Source organism: Bombina bombina, chromosome 1, assembly GCF_027579735.1.
Source record: "Bombina bombina isolate aBomBom1 chromosome 1, aBomBom1.pri, whole genome shotgun sequence".
Lineage (NCBI taxonomy): Eukaryota > Metazoa > Chordata > Amphibia > Anura > Bombinatoridae > Bombina > Bombina bombina.
This window is the reverse complement of record NC_069499.1, coordinates 142108737-142126337: the sequence shown is the minus strand read 5'-3', so window position 1 is coordinate 142126337 and position 17601 is coordinate 142108737. Positions and strand designations below refer to the sequence as shown.

At 39.6% G+C, this 17601-nt stretch overlaps 1 protein-coding gene across 3 annotated transcripts in view; it reads left to right on the top strand.

The window, feature by feature from the left end:
• Nucleotides 1–550: 550 nt before the first annotated feature.
• The window catches only part of SAV1 (salvador family WW domain containing protein 1), a 54485-nt gene continuing 37434 nt past the window's right edge, over nucleotides 551–17601 (top strand). The window contains exons 1-3 of one of the 3 annotated variants that reach the window (XM_053697649.1): nucleotides 740–838; nucleotides 6677–6770; nucleotides 7367–7813. In XM_053697649.1, the coding sequence (XP_053553624.1) occupies nucleotides 6761–6770; nucleotides 7367–7813 (457 nt within the window). In that variant the 5' untranslated portion in view covers nucleotides 740–838; nucleotides 6677–6760. The other 2 variants (XM_053697648.1, XM_053697650.1) reach the window with 2 other exon arrangements.

Here is a 17601-nt window from a genome sequence, read left to right as displayed (position 1 = left end):
CCTCCCAAGTAGCTTGGATTATAGGCACGCGCCACCGTGCCCGACAAGATTTTGATACAGCTAATACTTCCTAGAAGCTACTACTAACTCTAATAGTGACATCTATAGGGAAAGTCTCCATAGATTCACTTGTTTTTTACTTCAACAATAAAACATCACGATGTTCACTATTTTATTGCAGTTACAGAAATTGTCTTGCTTTACGTTATAGTTAAAGCAGTGAAAACTATGTAAAATCACTTAGCAACGATGTATTGTCCTTAAATAAATCTACACTTGTTTAATAGACCATCAGATATGTAAATCTACAGCAATTATTTAACTGCAATGATGCCAATGATATAATAGCGGCATCGTGACGCGTATCACTGCAACTGCAAGGAAAAATAAACTTTACAGGGCGGGGGTAAGGAAATTTACGTCACTCCTGTTGCTGTCGTGTTGTGTAGGAAAGAGATGGCGCATGCGTTGTTCAGGGATGCCTGTTAATGAAGAAAAAAAAGTGTGTGGTGTCGCCCAGAAGGGGGAGCTCGGGTGCACTGTTAAAGATGTCAGCTTCACGGCTGCGCATCAACACTGCCTGTTAGCACCACAACAAGGAGTGAGAACGGAAAATAGAGAGTTTGAGAGAGAAGTATGCGGGGGACTGGTGGCTTAGCCCCGAGCAGTACCGTGTAGCGGAGACACTGCTCCACTCAGTATTAGTGGGGAGCAGCGGTCTCCGGAGGGAGGAGAAGGAGGGGAATGTTATCGAGAAAGAAAACCAAGAAAGAAGTTTCTAAGCCGGCGGAGGTGCAGGGGAAGTATGTAAAGAAGGAGACATCACCCCTCCTGCGAAGTGAGTACCGTGGGACGGGTGCAAGGGCAGCGAGGAGAGCGGTGCTACCGTGGAATGATGAAATACAAGTACTGATTTAGCAACGATTGATTAGGGACCGATTTGTTGGAAGTTCAGTGTGTGTAGTACAGTATGAGGGGAAGGTGGATGGAGAGCAGTATGGTAAGTGTTGTATAGTATAAGAATATGATGGGGGGGTCTACATTACAAAGAAAGATGAGGGGGATGGGGTATAATATGATGAGGGAAGGTTGGTGGGGTACAGTATAAGATTATGATCGGCGTAGGCGGATTGGCTACTTTATGATGATGAGTGGTAGGTTGGTGGAGTACAGTATAAGAGTATAATGGGTTTAGGAGAGTTGTCTACAGTATAATGAGTGGTAGGTGGGGTACAGTATAATAGGAGTATGATGAGGGGTAGGTGGGGTATAGTAGGAGTATAATGAGGGGTAGGTAGGTGGGGTACAGTATCGTAGGAGTATGATGAGTGGTAGGTGGGGTACAGTATAATAGGAGTATGATGAGGGGTAGGTGGGGTATAGTAGGAGTATAATGAGGGGTAGGTAGGTGGGGTACAGTATCGTAGGAGTATGATGAGTGGTAGGTGGGGTACAGTATAATAGGAGTATGATGAGGGGTAGGTGGGGTATAGTAGGAGTATAATGAGGGGTAGGTAGGTGGGGTACAGTATCGTAGGAGTATGATGAGTGGTAGGTGGGTGGGGTACAATATCATGAGGTAGGTGGATGGGGTACACTGTAGATGTATGATTAGGGGTACAGTAAAACAGGGCTTTACAAACCCGTTGACAATAGCTCCCATAATTTTGCCCCTGGCTCTTAACTTTCTGGGTTATTCTCTATATCTATATATTAATACCACCGTCTGTCTTCTAAATGTTCTTCCTGTCTCCCAATGCAGTAAAGGAGTATGATGGGGCACTTGAGTGGGGTTTTCTTGAGGAGTGTAGCACACTATGAAGAGGGATAATTATGCAGGGAGAGTGAGTGGTGTACAGTATAGGAGTATGATAAGGGTTAGATGGGTGGGGTACGGTATAGGAGTATGGTAAGGGTTAGGTGGGTGGGGTACGGTATAGGAGTATGGTAAGGGTTAGGTGGGTGGGATACGGTATAGGAGTATGATAAAGGGTTAGGTGGGTGGAGTACGGTATAGGAGTATGATAAGGGTTAGGTGGGTGGGGTACAGTATAGGAGTATGATAAGGGTCAGGTGGGTGGGGTACAGTATAGGAGTATGGTAAGGGTCAGGTGGGTGGGGTACGGTATAGGAGTATGGTAAGGGTTAGGTGGGTGGGGTACGGTATAGGAGTATGGTAAGGGTTAGGTGGGTGGGATACGGTATAGGAGTATGATAAAGGGTTAGGTGGGTGGGGTACGGTATAGGAGTATGATAAGGGTTAGGTGGGTGGGGTACAGTATAGGAGTATAAGGGTCAGGTGGGTGGGGTACAGTATAGGACAGGGATCAGCAACCTTCGGCTCCCAGATGTTTTGTAACTACATTTCCCATGATGCTCAGATAGCCTAAAGAGTGTCTCAGCATCGTGGGAAATGTAGTTCCAAAACATCTGGGAGCCGAAGGTTGCTGACCCCTGGTATAGGAGCATGATAAGGGTTAGGTGGGTGGGTGGGGTACGGTATAGGAGCACGATAAGGGTTAGGTGGGTGGGTGGGGTACGGTATAGGAGCATAAAGGTTAGGTGGGTGGGTTATGGTATAGGAGTAGGGTAAGGGTTAGGTGGGTGGGGTACGGTATAGGAGTAGGGTAAGGGGTGGGTGGGGTACGGTATAGGAGTAGGGTTAGGTGGGTGGGGTACGGTATAGGAGTAGGGTTAGGTGAGTGGGGTACGGTATAGGAGTAGGGTAAGGGTTAGGTGGGTGGGGTACGGTATAGGAGTATGGTAAGGGTAAGGTGGGTGGGGTACGGTATAGGAGTATGGTAAGGGTTAGGTTGGTGGGGTACGATATAGGAGTATGGTAAGGGTTAGGTTGGTGGGGTACGATATAGGAGTATGGTAAGGGTTAGGTGGGTGGGGTACGATATAGGAGTATGGTAAGGGTTAGGTGGGTGGGGTACGGTATAGGAGTAGGGTAAGGGTTAGGTGGGTGGGGTACGGTATAGGAGTAGGGTAAGGGTTAGGTGGGTGGGGTACGGTATAGGAGTAGGGTAAGGGTTAGGTGGGTGGGGTACGGTATAGGAGTATGCTAAGGGTAAGGTGGGTGGGGTACGGTATAGGAGTATGCTAAGGGTAAGGTGGGTGGGGTACGGTATAGGAGTATGGTAAGGGTTAGGTGGGTGGGGTACGGTATAGGAGTATGGTAAGGGTTAGGTGGGTGGGGTACGGTATAGGAGTATGGTAAGGGTTAGGTGGGTGGGGTACGGTATAGGAGTATGGTAAGGGTTAGGTGAGTGGGGTACGGTATAGGAGTATGGTAAGGGTTAGGTGGGTGGGGTACGGTATAGGAGTAGGGTAAGGGTTAGGTGGGTGGGGTACGGTATAGGAGTAGGGTAAGGGTTAGGTGGGTGGGGTACGGTATAGGAGTAGGGTAAGGGTTAGGTGGGTGGGGTACGGTATAGGAGTAGGGTAAGGGTTAGGTGGGTGGGGTACGGTATAGGAGTATTGTAAGGGTAAGGTGGGTGGGGTACGGTATAGGAGTATGGTAAGGGTAAGGTGGGTGGGGTACGGTATAGGAGTATGGTAAGGGTTAGGTGGGTGGGGTACGGTATAGGAGTATGGTAAGGGTTAGGTGGGTGGGGTACGGTATAGGAGTATGGTAAGGGTTAGGTGGGTGGGGTACGGTATAGGAGTATGGTAAGGGTTAGGTGGGTGGGGTACGGTATAGGAGTATGGTAAGGGTTAGGTGGGCGGGATACAGTATAGGAGCATGATGAGTGGTTTGTGATTTAGGCTCACTCAGTAGGATTAAGATACAGTTGGAGGACAATTCACTAAGTTTCATTTTAATTTTAGAAGAAAGAGACAAATACAATACTAGTGCTACATGTCTAAAGAGTGACATAGCTGCAGTACTTAAAGGGACATAAAACCCAACATTTTTCTTCCATGATTCAGATAGATACATTTTTAAACTTTCCAATTTACTTAATTTATCACATTTTGTTATTTTGTATTGTTTCTTAAAGCAACAGCAATTAATGCATTGAGTGAGCAAATAAAATGAATCATATGTGTGCAGCCACCAATCAGCATCTTCTGAGCCTACCTAGGTATCTGTTAGCAAAGGATACCAAGAGAACAAAACAAATGAGATAAAATAAATAAATTGGAAAGTTGTTCAAAATCACATGCTCTCTCTGAATCATGATATAAAACATTTGTGTTTCATGTCACTTTAAGTAGTTCAGCTATATCACTCTTTAGACATGTAGTAATGAATACGTCTTTTTTTCCCCCTAAAATTAAAATACTAATCTTGGTGACGCTTTCACACTTTATATAACTTTTCTAATTTTATACTTAAAGGGACAATGAACCCATTTTTTTTCTTAAATGATTCAGATAGAGCAGGCAATTTTAAGCAACTTTCTAGTTTACTCCTATTATCACTTTTTCTTCTTTCTCTTGCTATCTTTTTTTGAAAAGCAAGAATGTAAGTTTAGAAGCCAGCCCATTTTTGGTTCACAACCTGGGTTGTCCTTGCTAATTGGACAGCAGCAATAAACAAGTGCTGTCCAGGGTCTGAACCAAAAAATGTCTGGCTTCTTAGCTTAGATACCTTCTTTTTCAAATAAAGATAACAAGAGAACGAAGAAAAAATGATAATAGGAGTAAATTAGAAAGCTGTTTGCCTGCTCTATCTGAATCATGAAAGAAAAAAATTGGGTTTAGTGTCCCTTTAGTGCAAATTAAATGGACATTGTACAGTAGACTTTTCTTTGGATAAATGTTTTGTAGATGATCCATTTATATATTATAGCCCATCTGGGAGTGTTTTTGTAACAATTTATAGTTTTGCTTGTTTTTAATAACATTGTGCTGGTTTTCAGACTCCTAACCAAGCCCCAAGGTATCAGATGTATACATTCATTTACAGATGCCTGCTGCTCCTGTTTTTGTTATGTATTTTTATACGGGGGAGGGGTGAGTGTCTGTTTTTCCTGCTTTCCCAGCCCTTTCAGTGTGTGTTCCAGCTTAACTTCATCAACAGTTCTAAACTAGGAGCTTCTAAGTTTTTAAAAGGTTCTATATTGGATATTTTTATCAGTATCTTGACACATTCTTTATAGTAGTGTCTATTACTTGCAGTTATATGGAAATTGGTGTACACACCCCTTTACGTTTTGTGTTATATAGTCACTAAGTTGCATGATGCACTATGGGCTTCTTAGTGAGTTATTTTATCCTTGTGTTACTTTGGTAGAACTTGTCAGATTTGTGCTGCCAATAAAGTTCTTAAAGTGATGGTAAACTTTTCCTTTTAGATAAACAGATCCGGAATGTTAGCAATATGTTCGATCGAGTTCAATTCATCAGTTGTTACGAAGGTGCGCTATAACTTACTTTTTAATGTAGATATGACATTCAAATGCCCACTCTCCGGCCGCCCACTTCAAAAGTGTTTTTTTGTTTTTTTTTTGAGCTCACGGTTTGAACTGTTCTCCAATAAGCGCTCTAGCTGCAAACAAACTGCAAAACTATAGTTCTGATTAGAGAACCGTTAAAACAGTTAGCTTACAAAAGTGGGTGGAAGGAGCACGGGGTATTTGAGTTTCATATCTACGTTTTAAAAAGTACATTATAGCACATCTCCATTACAACTGATGAATTAAGCTGCTTCTAAAATATAACTAACATTCCGGATCTGTTTATCCAAAGGGGAGAGTTTACCATCACTTTTAGAGACATAAAACTGCAGTAGTAAAATGCTTTGATGAATTAGAGCATTTATTTTTGCACGTGTCTACACCAGTGATTTTTAACCTTTTTTTTGCCGTGGCACACTTTTTTACATTAAAAAATCCTGTGGCACACCACCATCCCAAAATTTTTTAAAAATCACACATTGTAGCCTAATACAGCATATATATATACACATACACACAAACACACACATACTGTATGTATTGTGCTGTTATGCCATGCCTCCTACAAACTACCCCTGCACTGGGAGTAAAAAACAAGCAAAGTTTAAAAAATATGTCACACTGTTGTCAGTCTGCAGTGGCACACCTGAGGATCTCTCACGGCACACTAGTGTGCCACGGCACACTGGTTGAAAAACACTGGTCTACACTGTCTTTCATGAACCCTATAATAACAGAGGTTCATTGTGTTTTATGGTGCAGGGCAGATATGGGCACTTATTATATATCGGGCGTATCCAACCCACAGCCCATGTGATGTAACTAAGTGGGCAGACCACTGTTAATATGTTAAAATAACATCACTAGCTGTTTGTGTGTGTGTGTGTGGGGGGGGGGGGGGCTGTCAGTGGAAGAGGCAGGACAGTAGATCATGGCTCGACAAACACAGGAGCCTTAACCCTAACGTTTTGGGTTATTCTCCATATATCTATATACAAATCCAATATACTGGCTTCTAATTTTTAAACAGAATTGTCAAGCACTGCAGTAGACAGTAATTGTGCTGCTTCCCAGCCTGTATGATGGCAGTCGGTATGGTAGATGTGGAAAAGAGTGATGCCTCAGCTAATATGATGGCAGCATGAATGTTCAATAGATGTGCCTGCCGTTTAGTTGGTAGAGCTATGAGCAGCAAACGCATATAGCATACTGTAAGTGGTTTTGCAACTGTCACTCCCCAGACTGATATATTGTCCTCCGGATTGTAGGAGGATCCTGGCCTTTCTCAGTTGGTTGTGGTTGCACTTCTCCTCATTAAAAGCAGCACATTAGTCCAGAGCATAAGCTAAGGAATGGCAACAGGTATGATGACAGTGATCAATATGTGTGATGGCACATGTTAGCAGAAAGGAATGTGGCTGGCACAAAGTAACACAAGGCTATTCTAGGGACTGTAAGCATCTTGTAATAAGATTTTTCCACGGTCTTGCAATAAATTAACATATTAGATGGGAATGACAGTTTTTTTTATTATGCATTAACACCTTGTTTACTGCAACATTGCTTCCATATAACATATCGGTAAATAACTGAAAAGAATACACTGATAGCACTTATGGCAATTTGTCTAATTATACTCTAAAACCACTGTCTCATACACACTCTCACTGTAACACACACACACTCTCAAACACTTTTATACACACTCTCACTGTAACACACACTCACACTCTCAAACACTTTTATACACACTCTCACTGTAACACACACGCTCTCATACACGCTCCCACTGTAATACATAGTTACTTTCATTACAGCTTATTGATTAAAAGTATGCACTTATTTTTAAAATGAGTCACATACACACAATCACGCTCTCATACACACGTCATTACCTGTGCACAGTAAATATATATACACACTGACAATATGCATATGTCTTTTTTTTTTTTCTTAAGATTTAATGCCTTCTTTTATCCGACATGGTCCTACAATTCCACGACGAACAGATATTTGCCCTCCAGATACTGCTTCTTCACACTACACTGCTGCAGGAGATGGGGCTGTCTGCAGAAATCAGAGTTTTTTGCGAACCCCAGTGCAAAGAACACCACATGAAATTATGCGTAGAGAGAGCAACAGACTGTCTGCCCCTTCATTTCTTGTAAGAAGTATAGAGGATGTACCTAGGGAATATGGTGGTTCTTCTCAATCCTTTTTAACAGAGGCAAATTCTGTTATTGAAAATGGAGATGCAAGCTCTAGATACTATTGCTCTGATCACCTCTATGAAGGACAAAGAAGACGGCAAGCTGGGGAACGCACACATGAAGATTACAGATATTATGACCATGGCAATGATCATGTGCAGAGGATACTGCAGGGGCAAGGCAGGCATCAAGCAGGTAAATACTAACACCACTTTTATGGAATGAAATAACTATGCAGTTTTAGTGGTTTAAGGGCCATTACAGTGAAAAAAACATAATTTATGTAAGAACTTACCTGATAAATTCATTTCTTTCATATTAGCAAGAGTCCATGAGCTAGTGACGTATAGGATATACATTCCTACCAGGAGGGGCAAAGTTTCCCAAACCTCAAAATGCCTATAAATACACCCCTCACCACACCCACAAATCAGTTTAACGAATAGCCAAGAAGTGGGGTGATAAGAAAAAAGTGCGAAGCATAAATATAAGGAATTGGAATAATTGTGCTTTATACAAAAAAATCATAACCACCACAAAAAAAGGGTGGGCCTCATGGACTCTTGCTAATATGAAAGAAATGAATTTATCAGGTAAGTTCTTACATAAATTATGTTTTCTTTCATGTAATTAGCAAGAGTCCATGAGCTAGTGACGTATGGGATAATGACTACCCAAGATGTGGATCTTCCACGCAAGAGTCACTAGAGAGGGAGGGATAAAATAAAGACAGCCAATTCCGCTGAAAAAAATCCACACCCAAAAATAAAGTTTAAATCTTAGAAAGAAAAAAACTGAAAATATAAGCAGAAGATTCAAACTGAAACGGCTGCCTGAAGTACTTTTCTACCAAAGACAGCTTCAGAAGAAGAAAATACATCAAAATGGTAGAATTTAGTAAAAGTATGCAAAGAAGACCAAGTTGCTGCTTTGCAAATCTGATCAACCGAAGCTTCATTCCTAAACGCCCAGGAAGTAGAAACTGACCTAGTAGAATGAGCTGTAATCCTTTGAGGCAGAGTTTTACCCGACTCGACATAAGCATGATGAATTAAAGATTTCAACCAAGATGCCAAAGAAATGGAAGAGGCCTTCTGACCTTTCCTAGAACCGGAAAAGATAACAAATAGACTTGAAGTCTTTCGGAAATTCTTAGTAGCTTCAACATAATATTTCAAAGCTCTAACTACATCCAAAAAATGCAATGATTTCTCCTTAGAATTCTTAGGATTAGGACATAATGAAGGAATCACAATTTCTCTACTAATGTTGTTGGAATTCAAAACCTTAGGTAAAAATTTAAAAGAAGTTCGCAACACCGCCTTATCCTGGTGAAAAATCAGAAAAGGAGACTCACAAGAAAGAGCAGATAATTCAGAAACTCTTCTGGCAGAAGAGATAGCCAAAAGGAACAAAACTTTCCAAGAAAGTAATTTTAATGTACAATGAATGCATAGTTTCAAACGGAGGAGCTTGAAGAGCCCTCAGAACCATATTCAAACTCCAAGGAGGAGAAATTGACTTAATGACAGGTTTTATACGAACCAAAGCTTGTACAAAACAATGAATATCAGGAAGTTTAGCAATCTTTCTGTGAAAAAGAACAGAAAGAGCAGAGATTTGTCCTTTCAAGGAACTTGCAGACAAACCTTTATCCAAACCATCCTGAAGAAACTGTAAAATTCTCGGAATTCTAAAAGAATGCCAGGAAAAATGATGAGAAAGACAACAAGAAATGTAAGTCTTCCAGACTCTATAATATATCTCCCTAGATACAGATTTACGAGCCTGTAACATAGTATTAATCACAGAGTCAGAGAAACCTCTTTGACTAAGAATCAAGCGTTCAATCTCCATACCTTTAAATTTAAGGATTTGAGATCCTGATAGAAAAAAGGACCTTGCGACAGAAGGTCTGGCCTTAACGGAAGAGTCCACGGTTGGCAAGAGGCCATCCGGACAAGATCCGCATACCAAAACCTGTGAGGCCATGCTGGAGCTACCAGCAGAACAAACGAGCATTCCTTCAGAATCTTGGAGATTACTCTTGGAAGAAGAACTAGAGGCGGAAAGATATAGGCAGGATGATACTTCCAAGGAAGTGACAATGCATCCACTGCTACCGCTTGAGGATCCCTGGATCTGGACAGATACCTGGGAAGTTTCTTGTTTAGATGAGAGGCCATCAAATCTATTTCTGGAAGTCCCCACATTTGAACAATCTGAAGAAATACCTCTGGGTGAAGAGACCATTCGCCCGGATGTAACGTTTGGCGACTGAGATAATCCGCTTCCCAATTGTCTATACCTGGGATATGAACTGCAGAAACTAGACAGGAGCTGGATTCTGCCCATACCAGAATTCGAGATACTTCTTTCATAGCCAGAGGACTGTGAGTCCCTCCTTGATGATTGATGTATGCCACAGTTGTGACATTGTCTGTCTGAAAACAAATGAACGATTCTCTCTTTAGAAGAGGCCAAGACTGAAGAGCTCTGAAAATTGCACGGAGTTCCAAAATATTGATCGGTAATCTCACCTCCTGAGATTCCCAAACCCCTTGTGCTGTCAGAGACCCCCACACAGCTCCCCAACCTGTAAGACTTGCATCTGTTGAAATTACAGTCCAGGTCGGGAGAACAAAAGAAGCCCCCTGAACTAAACGATGGTGATCTGTCCACCACGTCAGAGAGTGTCGTACAATCGGTTTTAAAGATATTAATTGAGATATCTTTGTGTAATCCCTGCACCACTGGTTCAGCATACAGAGCTGAAGAGGCCGCATGTGAAAACGAGCAAAGTGGATCGCGTCCAATGCAGCAGTCATAAGACCTAGAATTTCCATGCATAAGGCTACCGAAGGGAATGATTGTGACTGAAGGTTTCGACAAGCTGATATCAATTTTAGACGTCTCTTGTCTGTCAAAGATAGATTCAGTGTCCATGACTCTATCTGGAAACCTAAAAAGGTTACCTGTGTCTGAGGAATCAATGAACTTTTTGGTAAATTGATCCTCCAACCATGATGTTGAAGAAACAACACAAGTCGATTCGTATGAGATTCTGCTAAATGTGAAGACTGAGCAAGTACCAAGATATCGTCCAAATAAGGAAATACCACAATACCCTGCTCTCTGATTACAGACGGAAGGGCACCGAGAACCTTTGTAAAAATTCTTGGAGCTGTAGCTAGGCCAAACGGCAGAGCCACAAACTGGTAATGCTTTTCTAGGAAAGAGAATCTCAGAAACTGATAGTGATCTGGATGAATCGGAATATGCAGATATGCATCCTGTAAATCTATTGTAGACATATAATGCCCTTGCTGAACAAAAGGCAGGATAGTCCTTACAGTTACCATTTTGAATGTTGGTATCCTTACATAACGATTCAATATTTTTAGATCCAGAACTGGTCTGAAGGAATTCTCCTTCTTTGGTACAATGAAGAGATTTGAATAAAACCCCCGTCCCTGTTCCAGAACTGGAACTGGCATAATTACTCCAGCCAACTCTAGATCTGAAACACATTTCAGAAATGCTTGAGCCTTCGCTGGGTTTACTGGGACACAGGAAAGAAAAAATCTCTTTGCAGGAGGCCTTATCTTGAAGCCAATTCTGTACCCGTCTGAAACAATGTTCTGAATCCAAATATTGTGAACGGAATTGATCCAAATTTCTTTGAAAAAAAGTAATCTGCCCCCTACCAGCTGAGCTGGAATGAGGGCCGCACCTTCATATGGACTTAGGAGCTGGCTTTGATTTTCTAAAAGGCTTGGATTTATTCCAGACTGGAGATGGTTTCCAAACTGATACCGCTCCTGAGGATGAAGGATCAGGTTTTTGTTCCTTGCTGTGACGAAAGGAATGAAAACGATTATTAAACCTAAATTTACCTTTAGATTTTTTATCCTGTGGTAAAAAAGTTCCTTTCCCTCCAGTAACAGTTGAGATAATAGAATCCAACTGAGAACCAAACAATTTATTACCCTGGAAAGAAAGGGAAAGCAGAGTAGACTTAGAAGACATATCAGCATTCCAAGTTTTAAGCCATAAAGCTCTTCTAGCTAAAATAGCTAGAGACATATACCTGACATCAACTCTAATGATATCAAAGATGGCATCACAAATAAAATTATTAGCATGTTGAAGAAGAATAAGAATGCTATGAGAATTATGATCTGTTACTTGTTGCGCTAAAGCTTCTAACCAAAAAGTTGAAGCTGCAGCAACATCCGCTAAAGATATAGCAGGTCTAAGAAGATTACCTGAACACAAGTAAGCTTTTCTTAGAAAGGATTCAATTTTCCTATCTAAAGGATCCTTAAAGGAAGTACCATCTGCCGTAGGAATAGTAGTACGCTTAGCAAGAGTAGAGACAGCCCCATCAACCTTAGGGATTTTGTCCCAAAACTCTAATCTGTCAGATGGCACAGGATATAATTGCTTAAAACGTTTAGAATGAGTAAATGAATTACCCAAATTATTCCATTCCCTGGAAATTACTTCAGAAATAGCACCAGGGACAGGAAAAACTTCTGGAATAACTACAGGAGATTTAAAAACCTTATCTAAACGTTTAGATTTAGTATCAAGAGGACCAGAATCCTCAATTTCTAATGCAATTAGGACTTCTTTAAGTAAAGAACGAATAAATTCCATTTTAAATAAATATGAAGATTTATCAGCATCAACTTCTGAGACAGAATCCTCTGAACCAGAAGAACCATTATCAGAATCAGAATGATGTTAATTTAAAAATTCATCTGAAAAATGAGAAGTTTTAAAAGACTTTTTACGTTTACTAGAAGCAGGAATAACAGACATAGCCTTCTTAATGGATTTAGAAACAAAATCTCTTATGTTATCAGGAACACTCTGAGTATTAGATGTTGATGGAACAGCAACAGGTAATGTAACAGTACTAAAGGAAATATTATCTGCATTAACAAGTTTGTCATGACAAACAGTACAAACAACAGCTGGAGGAACAGATACCATAAGTTTACAGCAGATACACTTAGCTTTGGTAGCTCCAGCACCAGGCAGCGATTTTCCAGAAGTATCTTCTGACTCAGTTTCAACGTGGGACATCTTGCAATATGTAATAGAAAAAACAACATATAAAGCAAAATTGATCAAATTCCTTAAATGACAGTTTCAGGAATGGGAAAAAATGCCAGTGAACAAGCTTCTAGCAACCAGAAGCAATAAATAATGAGACTTAAATAATGTGGAGACAATAGTGACGCCCATATTTTTTTAGCGCCAAAAATGACGCCCACATTATTTGGCGCCTAAATGCTTTTGGCGCCAAAAATGACACCACATCCGGAACGCCGGCACTTTTGGCGCAAAAGAACGTCAAAAATGGCGCAACTTCCGACGACACGTATGACGCCGGAAACAGAAAAAAAAATTTGCGCCAAAAAAGTCCGCGCCAAGAATGACGCAATAAAATGAAGCATTTTCAGCCCCCGCGAGCCTAACAGCCCACAGGGAAAAAGTCAAATTTTAAGGTAAGAAAAAAATTGATTTATTCATATGCATTATCCCAAATATGAAACTGACTATCTGAAATAAGGAATGTTGAACATCCTGAGTCAAGGCAAATAAATGTTTGAATACATATATTTAGAACTTTATAAAAAAGTGCCCAACCATAGCTTAGAGTGTCACAGAAAATAAGACTTACTTACCCCAGGACACTCATCTACATGTTGTAGAAAGCCAAACCAGTACTGAAACGAGAATCAGTAGAGGTAATGGTATATATAAGAGTATATCGTCGATCTGAAAAGGGAGGTAAGAGATGAATCTCTACGACCGATAACAGAGAACCTATGAAATAGACCCCGTAGAAGGAGATCACTGCATTCAAATAGGCAATACTCTCCTCACATCCCTATGACATTCACTGCACGCTGAGAGGAAAACCGGGCTCCAACCTGCTGCGGAGCGCATATCAACGTAGAATCTAGCACAAACTTACTTCACCACCTCCATAGGAGGCAAAGTTTGTAAACTGATTTGTGGTTGTGGTGAGGGGTGTATTTATAGGCATTTTGAGGTTTGGGAAACTTTGCCCCTCCTGGTAGGAATGTATATCCCATACGTCACTAGCTCATGGACTCTTGCTAATTACATGAAAGAAATACATGCTCTCATTTTTTCAACATGTCATTTTATTATGTTTTTAACACCCGCAAAGTAATACTGCCACCAATCCAATCTGCAGTGCATCTTGTGCTGCTGATTGGATCAGCTGCAGTTTCTTCTCTTAAGTAGCAATATCCTGTAGTTCCTGAGCGGTACTACATATGTGTATAACCTGTTTGCAGTGATAAAAACATAATTTGCATGGTTAATTGTGATAAAATTACATGCTGTCTAATCAATTGCTGTATCACTAAATTACAGTAAAACTGAATGTTCACAGGAGTATCCCTTAAACGGACAGTCTAGTCAAAATTAAACTTTCATGATTCAGCTAGGGCATGCAATTTTAAACAATTTTTCAATTTACTTTTATCATCAAATTTGCTTTGTTCTTTTGGTATTCTTTTTTTTTTTTTTTAAAGCTAAACCTAGGCAGGCTTTAACTAATTTCTAAACCATTGAAAACTGCCTATTATCTCAGTGCATTTTGACAGTTTTTCACAGCTAGACAGTGCCTAGTTCATGTGCAATATAGATAACATTGCGGTCACTCCCATGGGGTTATTTAGGAGTTAGCACTGATTGGCTAAAATGCAAGTCTGTCAAAAGAACTGAAATAAAGGGGCAGCCTGCAGAGGCTTAGATACAAGGTAATCACAGAGTTAAAAAGTGTATTAATATCACAGGGCTGATTATGCAAAACTGGGGAATGGGTAATATATGGATTATCTGTCTCTTTAAACAATAAACATTTTTAAATAGACTGCCTCTTTAATGCTGCCAGAAATAATTAAAATGTGATTTCAGTGTTACACTGCAAGGGAATAGAAATATAATATTATGTGCCACTGTCTTTTATCCTAGGTTATTGGGTAGGGTTTTAAAACAGAAAGGTGTTAGTGATACTATAGATTAAAGGGACACTGAACCCAATTTCTTTTTTTCGTGATTCATATAGAGCATGAAATTTAAAGCAACTTTCAAATTTACTCTTATCGCATTTTCTTCATTCGCTTTGTATCTTTATTTGAAATGCAAGAATGTAAGTTTTGATGCCGGCCCATTGTTGGTGAACAACCTGGGTTGTTCTTGCTGATTGTTGGATAAATTCATCCGCCAATAAAGTGCTGTCCAGAGTTCTGAGCTCAAAAAAAAAACTTAGATGCCTTCTTTTTCAAATAAAGATAGCAAGAGAACGAAGAAAAATTAATAGGCGTAAATTAGAAAGTTGCTTAAAATTGCATGCTCTATCTGAATCACGAAATAAGGAATTTGGGTTCAGTGTCCCTTTAAGATGAAAAATGACTATTGCTTTGTGAATGTGGGAACCCAATTTAGACACAGCGGTATTCTATCTGTCCAGTGAAACATGTTTGCTTACCGCCCTATGTGGCATTTAATACACTTTTCTATTTGGTTAAAGTACAAATGAAAAATGGATTTCTAAACAGACATTTTGGCTTATGGTGACTCATTCGGTTTAACCTTTTAGCTTAGGTACCTCAAGTTTAAATAAAAGGAAGACCCTGGCCCTTGGTTAAATTATACCTTAAAGGGACATAGGGGTCATGTTTCCTTTTATTGTTTTAGTAATTATTAAAAGATTAGTTTTCCTGAGAAATGGATATTCATGTGCTTACAATTAAACATATTTTTACTATTGTTATGAAGTAGATCCCTGTCTACTAATAGAGCAGCCATTGAACCTATATCCCATAGACCAGACATGTACATTTCTGCTTTGAAATCAAAATAAACTGCTTTAAACTAACAATTTTCTTGCAATAAAATATGTTTCATGTGTTTAAATAGCGCACTTTCATATACTTAATAGAAATAATATCCCTTTAAGAGCTGAAAGTGTTCGTGAAGATTGAAATTCGGAAGAGACCGGGGAGATCAAAATTCTCCACCTAAGAGGTGGAGAACAGGGCAGGGAAGCATCGGTCTGAAAAACGCTGCTTGATAAATCAAGCCCAAATTGTCTACTTGAAGCCAAATTCATTCATTAAAGAGATAGTCTAGTCAAAAATAGACTTTTATTATTCAGATAGAGCATGGAATTTTAGGCAACTTTCTAATTTACTCCTATTATCAATTTTTCTTTGTTCTCTTGGTATCTTATTTAAAAAAGCTGAAAAGTAAGCTTTGGAGAATGCCCATTTTTGGTTCACACCAGGGTAGCGCTTGCTGATTGGATTGCTACATTTAGATACCAATCAGCAAGCACTACCAGGTGCTGAACCAATAATGGACCGGCTTTTAAGCTTTATATTCCAGATTTTTTAAATAAAGATACCAAGAAAACAAAGCAAAATTGATAATAGGAGTAAATTAGAAAGTTACTTAAAATTCCATGCTCTATCTCAATCATGAAAGTTTAATTTTGACTATAATATCCCTTTAATATAAAAGTTACAAGAAATGAACAACCTGCATTAACCATAATTGCTTGAGTGAGGGTAAAGAGACCTATTCTAGTATACATTAAAATGCTTTATTTCTTTAGAGATGGGCTTCTTAAAGGGACAGTTTACTCAAAAATTTTCTCCCCTTTAATTTGTTCCCATGATCCACTTTACCTGCTGGAGTGTATTAAATTGTTTACAAGTAGCTCCTTTACCCTTATATTGGCATTTGAAATTGTTGATTTAGCATGTGGTATCCCCACCTATTCTGAAAGTTTGTGGCCGCGCGTACCAGCTATAGATAAGCTTTGTAAACACAGCCAGCAGAAGAAATTACACTCCCAGTGGGATATAGCAGAGATAAGGTAATAAAATGCTGATTTTCCATTGTTCTCTCAAAGTATTGGTGATTGTTTTATGTACAGATATAATATAAAGAAGCAGGTATATGTGCACAATGTGATACAGTAATGAGATCTGATTATACCTACAAGCTCAACCCATTTTATTAGGTTGTGGCTTCAAAACACAAAATCAGAGCTTTAATATACACAAATAAGCCTTAAAAGCTAATTTTCATACATTTTTTACTCTGCAGTTGGTAAAAGAAGCAATTGTAAACACATTAAGGGAAAAACTATTTTACAGTATACTGTCCCTTTAAAGTAGTGTTTGTCAAACGGTGTGCAGGAGAAAGTCAGAGGTGTGACACCAAATTTTAATAGTAACAAATATTTTCGTCTGCTACATCGCTTTTTGCCCTATTAATACATTTTATATTTAAATGTAACCAGTTTGCGTTGCCACAATTATACAGGCTCACACAGTTGTTAGGGCAGCCACCATGAGTAGATAACCACCAATGAAAGGATCAATGGAAACTAAGCAGCGGGCACAGCATGGGCACTATGTTACTGACCCAGGGTTTATGTCCCTGGCGCGTCAGGCTTTTCTAGCCTCACTCCAATTAAGACCAAATTCACATCCGACCATCAGTCACTGGAACATGAGTTTAGAGTGTATTCCTCTGAGCAGGATACCATTTAACATTGAAGACAAGACACAGCAATATATATCTTTCAAAACTTTCATTTTGTCATGGCTTACTATTAAAATATATTGTAAATGACTTTAAATATAGCCAATGTAGTGTACTGTAAAATACTAAAAATGTATTGTAATTTATGATAGTCCAGCATTAAGGTTTGCATTATTTGTGCCACAGTCTAATAAAGTCCGAGGACCACTGGCTTAAACTACAGCTTAAACTACAGCCACCTCCGGCCAGGGGTTTTTGTGTGACCCTCAGACAACTTGCCAAAATAACATCATCTTATTAGGTGATTAAGTCCTTATATTGTAGCTTTATAAAGATTGAAAAGTAAAAAAAAACTTTCAGGAGTGCATTGCTGATCT